This window comes from Echinococcus granulosus (genome assembly GCF_000524195.1).
Source record: "Echinococcus granulosus chromosome Unknown EG_S00027, whole genome shotgun sequence".
Lineage (NCBI taxonomy): Eukaryota > Metazoa > Platyhelminthes > Cestoda > Cyclophyllidea > Taeniidae > Echinococcus > Echinococcus granulosus.
Genome location: NW_020170407.1, coordinates 683,123 through 695,226, shown reverse-complemented (window position 1 = coordinate 695,226; position 12,104 = coordinate 683,123). Strand labels below are relative to the sequence as shown.

At 41.6% G+C, this 12,104-nt stretch overlaps 1 protein-coding gene across 1 annotated transcript; it reads right to left on the bottom strand. All coding sequences in view use genetic code 11, as the record gives it.

Moving 5' to 3' along the window:
- Nucleotides 1–1,023: 1,023 nt before the first annotated feature.
- Nucleotides 1,024–9,777, bottom strand: EGR_04411 (hypothetical protein; the record flags this gene model as incomplete). Its single annotated transcript, XM_024493660.1, has 5 exons — nucleotides 1,024–1,358; nucleotides 3,510–3,837; nucleotides 4,896–5,210; nucleotides 7,479–7,807; nucleotides 9,612–9,777. 5 exons carry the CDS (start codon nucleotides 9,775–9,777, stop codon nucleotides 1,024–1,026), a joined length of 1,473 nt encoding a protein of 490 aa, XP_024351981.1.
- Between the last annotated feature and the right edge of the window lie 2,327 nt (nucleotides 9,778–12,104).

The window sequence follows — 12,104 nt, the reverse complement described above, 5'->3', positions numbered from 1 at the left end:
TAAAAGTTGTAAATGTTGGAGACGATAGTTAGGGGATGATGTTGCAAAGCCCAGTACAAAACCGAAACAATAATACCGTCCATTAGGTAGCCCAGCACTGCAAAGGCACTATGACAGCTTGCTCATTGATAAATGTCAAGGAACATCCATTACAACAGATTGGATGAGACGGTGGGCAGAAAGAAAAATGGAATTATCCCAACGTAGTCGATTTCATTGATAAGTAGGTCAGCTCTCCTGCAAGAAAGCTGGCTCGACCAAATGTCGTCGGGGTCGACAGAACCGTTCAAATAAATTCGCAAGAACTGAATTTAAAAAAAATTTCGAGAATTATTAATCCCCCGAGCTCTTATTTGCAACGGACAGGGATGAACAAGTTACCATCAAGATGAAAGCATGCCAACAAGAGCCAATTACTAAAGTCTGTACTGAGTGATGACTGACAAAACGAACCGGATCTAAGAGTTCATCGAACATCTAGCAATAAAACAGCGAAAATCGTAAACTCCACGCAAAAATAAAAAAGGGAGGCCAAAGAAACCAGAGAAAGCCTAAATATAAGCAAAAAAGCAGAATATAGGTACTGAGCACCTAAGACAATGGCAATAGTGCGAAAATCGTCACAAACACACGGGCTGATAGAGCGATAGATGGGGCAGCAAACCAGAAAGTAGAGTAGCAGCAGCCCAGGTCTGAGGCCAATTACAACTTGTCCAGGAGAGGCTGGGAATGACTCTCGAGTTCGAGGAAGAAGCAGAGCTGCCAATAACACCCCGTTGACCTAACAGGCGCAGGTAGGCCGGTGATAGGGGAAAGACGTCTTCTTGGCTGTTCATGGGCTTCAAAAGGAGCGGGTAGAGTGGCGACGTCCCGGTGGGGTACGCCACTTCCAATGACAAAGAGAGTACCTCTAAATTGGGTGTGATGAAGTCGATCAGGCGTGTCAGGAAGCTGTTACACGCAGAGAGGGATATAGTAGTCATAGTGGAGTGAGTTACAATACAAAGAGATAGGACGAAGAGCTCACATCTGACTGTTTTGATCCTTCCAGGAGAAAAGACCAGCAGAAGAAGAGAGTTTGCGAGCCCAGGAAGCGAGAACGTCCCAATCCCACTCATAGGGAGAGGAGAGAATGAGAGTTGTGCTGGGGACACCGGGAATGGGGGGATGGGAAATAGGAACATGAGTGAGGAAGGCACTCTTTCCCAGCATCGAAGTGGCCGCCATGGAGCACCCAGCAAGGGACTGGACTGTGATGGTGTTAGCTATGGAGGATGAGGCGCAGACACCACTGGCGACGATCACCGCCTCGAGGAGACCGTCAGTGTACTGAGCAAGGGGCAACAGAAAACATTTTACTAAAATTATAAAAGTAGACTAACAAACTGGTGGCAGAAAACAGAGTTAGAGAGCCGAATCCATTTACAAATCGGGTCGAATTGCACCAAGACAATTGGATACAGTTTTTACAAATAGTATAAAGTCCAGTTTTTTGATCATGAGAACAAGAATCTCGGTTTTCAATTTCTGTTACTTAGTATGCTATTAGTAACAAAAGTAGCACGCAGCACTTTTGGAAAGTAAGAAGCAGTTGAAAATTTCTTTTTCGGCTTTAAAGCTATCAAGAAAGAAGTTATGCAGTGTACCAGATAATCTATTCTGCCACTATCAATTTTTTAACGCGGACTACTCCACAGTTAGTGTTGATGATGTTAATATTTTTTTACACAGGAATCTGTGGTAAGTTTTGACGAAAAATCCTATGAATTTGAGTTCCTAACAATCAATAGTGCTGTCAATTACTTGAATCTACAGCCCCGCACAGCTAGATGACTGTCTGTTTTGGCAAGCCATTCCACAAAGTAATGATGGGTTGCGGACGAGCACCTTTCGATCAATATGGGGAAAATACCATTGTAATAAGCGAAACAGCAAGTAAATACGGATTTCCCGAGAGTACCGTCGACCGGGGCTGCTCTAAAAGAAATAGTACTCAAAATTCTGCAAGACCAAGTGCTTTATATTTCCAGACGGTGCTATATTTGCAAGGTAAACCAATAGATTTTTTTCACAATTCAAAGAGCATTACCGAGGTTAGAGCGCCATCTTGGGTGAGTTTTGAAGGCATCACGGTTCTTTACTCGACGGAAAAAAGATTGAACATTGCCAAAAAACGAACGGTGGATATCTTTTGATAGCACTTCCGCTACTCCCTAAAATGATCTAGTAGATCTATTTTGAAAGAGGTGTACTGAAAGCAAGTGAAGAAGACGGGAGCCTCCCACTGGTCTTGCGGGATAGTGCTTGACCATGGAGTTCATAAGTGAATGTTTACATAAGGCAAATATCATAAGACTAAGTGGTCAGTGCTGCATCTCTTTCGATTCGCACAAATTTCTGCAAGCTGAGAAGTAAATACGATTAACAAGAAATGGGAAAAGACATTTTCCGACTTTATCACCTCTCGGAGAGTATAAACAGGCTACCAAAAGAAGGCTCAATGTTAGTGTCGAAATTATCGGCGCACTTTATTTATCTGGATAAAGATGTTATTGAAACACTGATAATCCACCTTTATTCATATAGTGGTTTCATCTACGTTCAGGAAATCGTCAGAAGTTTGAATGTGAAACCGCTTGCCCTAGAAATTCCGCTACCGCTGCAAGTGGTGTACAGTATAAACACAAAGTGCACCGAAAAAAATGAGTGAAATCTTTAGCATTAATATCAAATTTGTTGGTAGTAAAAATTGGAAGGCGCTACTCGTTGGGATCACTAGTTACTCGATTACGGCTGACGGAATCTACTGTAATTCATCGAATGGAAATGTTGGAGAAAGAGCCTGTGATCAAGCAGGCTAACCACTGCTGTCCAAACTACTGACAACGGTACATTGTTCACCAGATTTTTCAAAAACTGGCCGCCACTACATCTTCTAGGCGCCGTGTCATGAAAGAATTCTCAAATGCAATTTCACCATCTTTCTCTCAGCCTTCAGGTTTCATTGCTGCAAATAGATACACAAAGGCTGCCGTGAAGATGGTGGCAAAACAGTGCGGTTCATGGCTTATAATTGCATGTCTTGAATCATTCATGGACTGTTTCACATCTACTACACAGCATAATGTGTTATATTAAAAGTGCAGTGTTCCTTAGCACAACGATATTTGATTTAATTTTATCTCGTCACGTAGGACTTTCGAGTTTTCCAAGAAACCAATTCAACGCTGGCGGCATAGAGCCCTGCGTGCTTCCGTGTTTCAGAACGTCTTCAAAGGCAACTCTGATTCTAGAGTTCCAGTGAGGAAAGAATAAGATAAATAGATGAGACTCAATTAAAATGGACCCATATTTATTTCTAAGCTCAGGTGCCCCCAACGAATCGTCACAGAATTAGTGCCAAACGGACCAAAAGCGATGACAACTCAATGATATAGATGTAAGAGCGAAGAATCGTCAAAAGCGCACGAGAAAAAGAGAGCTCCGGACCACCTGAGAAGCAGACACACTTCGAGAAGATGGAGAGGTTGTTACGGCACCGACAGATGCCTTTTGCATTAGTGAGACGGGACCGATGTCTGCGCTTTTACTACCGGCAGAGGTGGGCACCGACGGCGGTAAGGGAGTGGATGGGCTTCGCTGTTGCCGCGAGAGGCACTCCAGGAAGGGCGAAATGAGCGGTGCGGAGAGAACCGGACGTGCGCCAGCGTGATGACGCTCCATCAAAATCTGATGCACTCTTTCCAGGAAGTCCACAGCACGGAACTTGTCTCGCAAGAGGGGAATACTCGTTAGACGCTCCATACACAGGGAGTTCGGGTGGAGTTGAGAATTAGCCTGAATTAAGTGAAATGGGGATGGTATTGAATTGAAGAGGAAGAGGAGAAGCGGAAGGAGGACAGTCAGAAAATCGTATGGAATACCAGGGCAAACCCACCCGAAATGAAAGAATGCCTAACAGTTGACCCGCGGCAGCTGATACGTAGAGTGAGGCGTCATCCACAGCAGAAATCAGTGCCTAGAGGAAAATAGGATTGTTTTGGAGTAGACTACAATCCTGAAACTACTCCTCACATTTGAACACAGAAATTAATTTTGACTAAAATTTAATATGGAATTGTCATATTTTCGGAGCCCTTTGTTAACATTAAACCATTTAGGAGATGGTTACTCAGCTATGCTTGAGAAAATAGCAACTCCTATTTTAATCTAGGGAAAAGTAGAGGACTAATGACCCCGAAATATTTAGTAGTTATGTTAGCACACAAGCATGAAAAAAGTAACCGTATTACGTAATACACGATTTTCCAACCTGCCGACTTTCTGCTTCTACATCGATTAACCATAAGGTACACAATTTTGGCCCTTCAAAAACGCTATATAGCTTTTTCAGGAGTAAATAAAGTGCTTAACTACAATCATTCCAATAAAATTTTAACCAAAATTTTTGCCAGTTGATTGCTGGCTACCAAAGATCTTTTACAAAAACGCCCAGAAGACAACTCCTAAAATATAATGTCCCAATCGGTATGGGGCAGAAATGGAATATTGCTGCAGTATTTTTTCTGGGATTGACACGACATTCAGTAACTGGTCATTCAAAATAAACACATTTGAAATGACAAGATAGTGTATTTACCGTAAGCAACGACAATAGTGCTGCAGCACTCCTTTAAAATGTTGTAAAAAACCTGACCCACCACTCAAAACGCTGGTACTCAAGCAGCGTCGCCTGAGATTAGAGGCAATCCCGGCAAACAGCTGTAAAAGGTAATCTAAAAGTGTCGGATCGATGTTCGAGAGTGATTAATACCCAGAATCTTAGAAAAGTGACAAATGAGTACAAAAGCAGTCGTTTTAATCATATTATCAATAATATTCCGACACATTCCTACCTCAAAGAGGCCAGCTTGGGCAAAACAGCATAAAAGGAGGGCAGAGTGAGCCTCCAGGACGTCTGTGCCTGCAGATTGGACGAGAGGGAAGAGACGGAGGCCCTCTTCTACGACGAAATCGCCATCCAGATAGGGAAAGGGCGACTGTTGCTGCCTTCTGCCTGGGTGATGGGAAGCCAGAGGATAGGGAAGGCCTGTGTAAAGGGCCGAGGAAAGATCACCCGCTATTGCGTTGGCTGTATCGTCAGCTGGATTGGTACGGATGAGGGCGGGAACACCAGGAAAGAGGTTGTATAACACATTGAGCACCAAAGCCTGAAAAAAATATAAGCAAAGTATAGTGGGAGCTGGAACCATGGATGTGGAAATTTGGGCAGTGACATTCTATGGAAATAATTAATTTTTACGGTTTACGATGCGCCGTAGGGCTAATAATGCTTTGGTGGTCAGTAAAACCATGCCTTTATCAGTCCGCAAATTTCTTTTAATACATACAAGCAATACACCGATATCATCGAAGTATTGCAACGAAAATGTAAAAAAAGTATTCTGGGTGTCGACAAATCTACTCAGTGGTTCTCTAAGTGTTTAAGTTTTTCGTAAAGTAAATGTCAGTGTGACAGTAAATTAACTTTTCAAAATCCAACGCCCTTAAAACGCAGTTCAAATTGGCTGATAAAACGAGTTTACACCTGTGACAAAAAACAGACCAGGAACCAAGCGCCTGAAGAGTGATGAGTGGGGCAGGAATGAACATATCAAGTCAAAGCCCACCATACATGGTGGCAACATTTAAAATACTTTTTTGAACGCCATAAATTCCTTGGATCACTAATTTGCATCAGCAATGGTGTCAACAAAAATGTCAACAGGATAGTCCACAATATGTATTTGCAGTATCTAGGAGCGAATATTCGCGATACATTTAATAATGACCAAGATGAGTGAAGATTCTCGCAGTAAACGCAGTAGTGACTTGATATGACATCGGACGATATCCCATTTTGTCAAACAAATCTCGAATCGACTGATATCACAAAATGAATATCAAACAGAGGACTTAAAATTCCCTTGAGGACAGCTCAAAAAATCAAAGAACTGGAAGAAGTGGATTGCAATAAAAAGGTCGAGTTTCCTTCAAATAAATGGGTAAATGAAACATGCTCACTCGAATTTTTGAGGAGCCAAGAAGAAGAGATTGAGTCAGGGCATGCAGACATGGTCTTCCCTCGCGGAGAAAATAAAACAGGCCTACAGTAAGTCAAGAAGAATAAGGGAATACGTACCAAACTGACGAAATAAGCGGAAACTGTATGACAATTGAAGGAGCATTCAATCCAAGATCAAAGACAATCTAATAGTCGCTTTGAAGATCATTTGCTAGTCTTACGTGGACTGTCTGTACTGCTACGTTGGCTAAAATTAATTAGAAGCCTATGTTCACGAAAAAAGCGTCAAACCTAGCATCGGGAAAATCAAATATTTTAAGCCCAGAGACCCAAGAGTAGTACAAACACTTGCCTGACCAGGAGCGGAGAGCAAGTACTAGGGAGTCCCTCGTAGCGGCGATAAAGGATGGGTTTCTAAAATCGTGAGAAACAGTAATCTTGGTAGTCAAATTAGTAGCTGGCACGAAAAGACTGTAAAGTTGAATGCTCAAATCAAATCACGCGAATAGCGAGTCAGACCAGTAGCGTATTGGAAGATAGCTTTTCGTGGTGTAAATTATCGGGATGAATGACATTTTTGTCTTAAAGTCAGATTACACAGTTTCACTTACAAACACATTAAATATTTCGTGTAATTCATAGCTGACCTTGGTTGCGCCTAATCAATGCAGAAGATAACATCCCTAAGAGGACCTCATTATAGTAAAACAAGAAAGAGACTGGATGAAAATCGTTATGCAAAAGAGGTTGGGATATAAACAGTACGCAAAGACAACGTACGAGTCAAAAGGAGACCTTGGAATGGTGACTAAGGGATAGGTAACCAGGAAGGGAGCGACGCATTTCTAAAGTAAAATCGAATAAAAGCTCATTACTTTCATGAAAAAGCGATTATTGTGAAACTCTGAAATTCATTCTACACCATGAAAACAGTGAATATTTCGAACGCACTTTATAAAATATTTGGTCAATGGACTGTTTGATTAATGCTAAACAATAATCAAGTTCTTTCGAATTTTCATATGAGTAAGTAGCTCCAAAAGTAACGGCAATGAGAGGATTGATGTTGCGAGCAGAATCCTACTCGAAGCCAAAATCGAAGATAAATCGCCGATGTACTCTCTACGTCAAGTAGCCACCGTAACCACAAACTTCATTCATGCCAATAAGGTCGGTGACGGGAAGGATTTACTTTGACAGAACCTAGAGCACATGCCACAATGCTGCATTTTACGAACTATTCCCGGAAAACCTATATGATACTTTTAAACAAAACTGAGGAAATAATCGAACTCAGCTGCAACGGAACTCGGTCGATTGACTTATAAAGGATGCCAATCGATAGAACACTACTAATGGTGCCGTTCAGTCGATGCCCCTGAAGCCGGGTTGGTAATTGAAACGATTTTTTTACCTGAAAGACCCACGAATCGACAACCCGTCGACCGTATTGACTTTCCGCGGAGAGACGGAGGAGAGCGAGGAGGACCATCTCAAAGATTTGGGCGGGATGTTTGGAAACCCCACCGGGCTCTCCGCAGCATGGCAGAGCATTCAACAGTGACTTAACAGCCACTTCGAGCGGAGGGCAGCAAGAGGTGGCCACAGCTGGAAGATCCGACCCCTCGTTACAACGCTCAACGTGCACTTCAGAGCTGCGCATTACTTCGAGCATCAAAATTGAAAAAGTATCAGTGCTGTACTCCCCATTCATTTGCATAGTACCCATATCCTTTGTAGTTACTGTACCTTACTGGAAACCATCCGACTTGTAACTCTAGCTTGTATTCAACACGGTATCCATAAATGTATAATAAAAACTAACAAAAGTCAAATCTCTCAGGCCCTCAATCCGCACTATAATTATATTGAATTCAGTTCACCAAACTAGTCAATATCTGGGATGCATAGAACTTTGACTTAGATATGGTGACAGACACTGATATGTGGTGCATTTCTCCGGAGCTGCTTAATGCAACTATAGAAACAACGAAACCGAGGGCATCATAAGATGGTTAATTAACACACAATATAATGCACTGCACTAATTGCCATACAATGAGACAAATCCACCATTTTACATTTCATACGCCAGGTACAAGTGACTTCAATTATGTGAGAAATCAAAAACAGTAACTCAAAATTTTGGCGACTATCAACAACAGAACTCAAGTGGTCCGAAGGGCATTTAACCACAAATTCATTTTCCACAACAGAAGAATGCACCAACAGATCAAAGGGAGAGGAAGAATTTCGCGCACAAATAACCGCACCTGATCGGGAATCATCGCTTAACTTACCCTAAACAGTTGCTACCAAAACACTGGCATTAACATGAGACGTAGAGCACACATCCACCGAAATGACCGATATCACACGCAAGAATCCAGTGGCCTAAACACTTACGGATCATATTATTGTCCCAAACAGCTAATTAACACTAAAACCACCAAATGATACTGCTTCTCAAGTTCCAAAGCTCGACTGATCATTGAAAAGTGCAGTAAACTGCAACTAGCTTGAAAGGGTCTCAGATTCACAGAGAAAACTAAAAAACTTGAGAAACAAGAACCCAAAAGTGATTTTGATGCCCAACGCACCTATAAATGAGCCATTAGTACCTTTCCAACGCCAAATAATTTATTTCAAGCTCAGCTCAAAATAAATTTGATTGAGCAAAACGTACCGGCATCCCACTAAATGCATGCATTATCGAGCGCTAGGAAGAACTAGGTGGACGGCTCGACTACCAAAGACTGTAGGCTCCAGAGAATAATTTCTCCAGGCCAAATACAGCGAGGAGAAGAAGGAGGAAGCAGCTATCGACTACCAAGGGATGGAAAGGAACGACAGATGAAAATTTGATCCAAAATCCCATGATCCAAGGATGAGGCAAGCTTACCAATTAGAGCCACGGGTCTATTTCCGATATCGTTATTAGTCTGTCAGAAAACCAAGGTGACTTGATAATATTTTATTTAACTTGAAAGATGTATTTATTCGTGCCCTTAGGGATTTAGTGAGCCACGCAACCTAAAGAGGGTGCAAGCGCTAGCAAAGACCTTCCAAACGCAGATTTCAGCGAGGCAATCCCGAGGACAGGAATTCCGTTCCCATTTCGATTGTTTAAGGACAACACATTTGCTGAGATCACCACAGTAAACAATACCTTGTCTAGAGGGACCTAGAGCTAGGTAAGAGAATCTATTAAGCCGACACGCAAAGGTATATATCAAGACATACTGATTCAATAAGGTAAGTCGACAAAATATATCCATACCTCACATTCAAAACCCAATAAGTTGCTGCGAGTGCAAAGGCTAATTAGTTCTTTAAAAAAGTCAGTCGAAGAAAACTTACTGGCATTTTTCGCAGACTCGATGGGTTATTAAGTCGGAAAAAAATTAGTGATCCACGCACAAAGCGCAGAGATTTCTCATACCGAATTCGGTGAGTAAGAGGAGGTAGCCCCGAAGACAAACGTCTCCATCCCGGGTGGCGCTGACTTGAGCAGAGAGGGGTGAAAAGGGAGGGGGCGCCTCCTCACCTACTTCCTTGTTTAGGTTGAGCTCCGCTGGACGTAAGACGGTTGCGGACGTTGAGGCGAAGGCGGCAGCCAATCCGTGAACGAGGTCAGGTGAGAATGCACGGACGGAGAGTCGGAGGAGGTGGAAGGCCAGGCGGATTACGGCTAACCGTTCCGTCGTGTCCATCGCTGCGGCACGCGAGGTTGCTTCTAGTAAGCAGTGCACTGACTTTTTTCTCTAATTAAACGTACTCATCACCATGCCATCTATGCTGCATAACCAACATAACACGAAGTATACTTGACGTTGTTGATGCTACGGTTCCCAAACTACCCTTTTGATGGACTTTGAGGCATAACACTTTTAATTTATTTAAGCACTCTATTTGAATCGATACTTGCATAAGCATTCCTTGAAAATTCTTATTCCCTGCTACAGTACTACAATGCATAACTATCAGGTTGATAAAAGTATAACGCCTAAGTTCCTCGAGTATTGTGCTTGCACACCAATTTTGACTTCCATATTCTTAAGTTGCATCCCTGTGGAGGGGCACCGTTACAATCGTAAACGAATATGTTGCTTTTGATTCTATAATAATTAAAAGCTCTTCAAGTTTCTATTAAAAGTGAAAGATTTGCATCATCGCCAACTAGGAATTCTACAGTGGAAGCGATGTAGCAAAAAACACTTGTGCAAAACGTTAATAAAAATTCCTTTAAAACATTGCGTAAACGAATAAAATGAAGTGTTTTTTATTATTCTTTATTAAAAATTGTAACGAATTATTTCATAAGGTCTGACATGTTAAAGATATTCATATCGGATAAATAAGTGAGCAGAACTAGAGGCCTAGGTTCCATCACTCCAATGATACACTGACGTGAGGATTAACCAAGTTGAGAAAAATCGCCTCGGTAGCTAAATTTGGAAATTTTCAATCAATAACTCTTTTTTAAAGAGAGCGCAACAATACGTTTGATTTTACTGGAGGGGTTTAAAAATAATCTTAGGACAAATGAAGCATGCTAGGAGCGAGATATGCGTTAACGAAAAACCAAAGATGGACGATTGTATAAGGAGTACTGCCGGATTTCAGAGAGAAGAAAAGCAATCGCAGCCCCATCATGAAAGTGGGTAAATGAAAAAAACCATTTCTGATATATACCGATTAGAGCAATAAAATAACCCTCCAATAAGTTTTCACAGAAGTACACCAGCGTTGAAAACGGTGAAGGCTAAATTAGGGGCAGCGAGGAGACCTATATGAGCACATGGTGAAAATAATTGTCCGGTACGTCACCGCCTGTAGCATAGTATGAGGACAAATATGCCTCAGAAATAAGATAGTACTTAAACTCGTTTTGTAGATAGAATGTATTCTGCGAACACAAATTCGTCTCCAGACACGTTCGAAAAGAGAATGAGTTTGTCTCTTGCAATGGATTTAAAAGTTCAAAAATAGTCACACTAATGTGATGTATAATGTCCAGATGTTTGGCTGCAGTCACGATCAAGAGAAAAAAAAACTTTATAATGATCCACAAAAACCAAATAGCAGTTTAGGAGGCCGTAGGAAGCCTGAATGGAGATGTTAGATCGACTATATCCCGGTTCAATGTTAGCCTTCAATTCAGTGGTAACCGAGTGAGCCACAATAAACACAAGGGCATAAAAGTATGTTCCCAACCCATGGACACTAATGGTAGACATAGGTTTTCTGTAAAACTCGATGAAAACCTCTTCAAAAGATGTACAAGCGCTGTTCTGGGGAATGACGTTAGAGGAGGTTCAATTACACTACCACTTTTAAGCCAAAATAATTAAACATTGGCCAATCCAAGACGCTGCACATTATTTTAAGTGGGCAGAATGAACAACTGAACTTAATCCGTCAGTAACGCTTGATAGGCTTATTTTTCCCTTATTACTACCAAATCCCGTCTTGTTAATTAAAAACGGGATATAAAGGTGAATTACTGACAATAATCGACTAACGTTGTAACGACCGCAAAAAGGGCGACAAAACTAAATTTAAAATGATAGCTTCCTGATGAATTTCAATTAATGGTGCAACGTCCAATTTACCGTGAAAGGGACGCTGGAAGTCAACGTTTCGCACGACGCATTTAGAATTGTCCAGGAGTCTTCGATAAGGACCGCCAGGGCGTTGTATGTGCTGCGGCTTCTCGGCCCGCTCACTGCATCTTGAGTCCTCATTTATAATTGATAGGAGGGCTAGTAGTTCCTCCATGTAAGACAGATCGAGACATCTAAATGGTAAGTTGATTAACTCACAAAAAATTACTCCTTTCTTAGGTTTATTCTTTTAAATATAAGTGGAATCAGAGTTTAGCTCAGTATAGCTGTCTGATAGCCAAAATAGTGACAAAATTTATAGTTGGCATAGTTTTTACGGCACAATTGATGTAAATTATTGACTGCATAATAGAATACGTTGTTCATGATAAACTATAATGCCGAAAAACATGCCTGAGGCTTGACAAACAGAA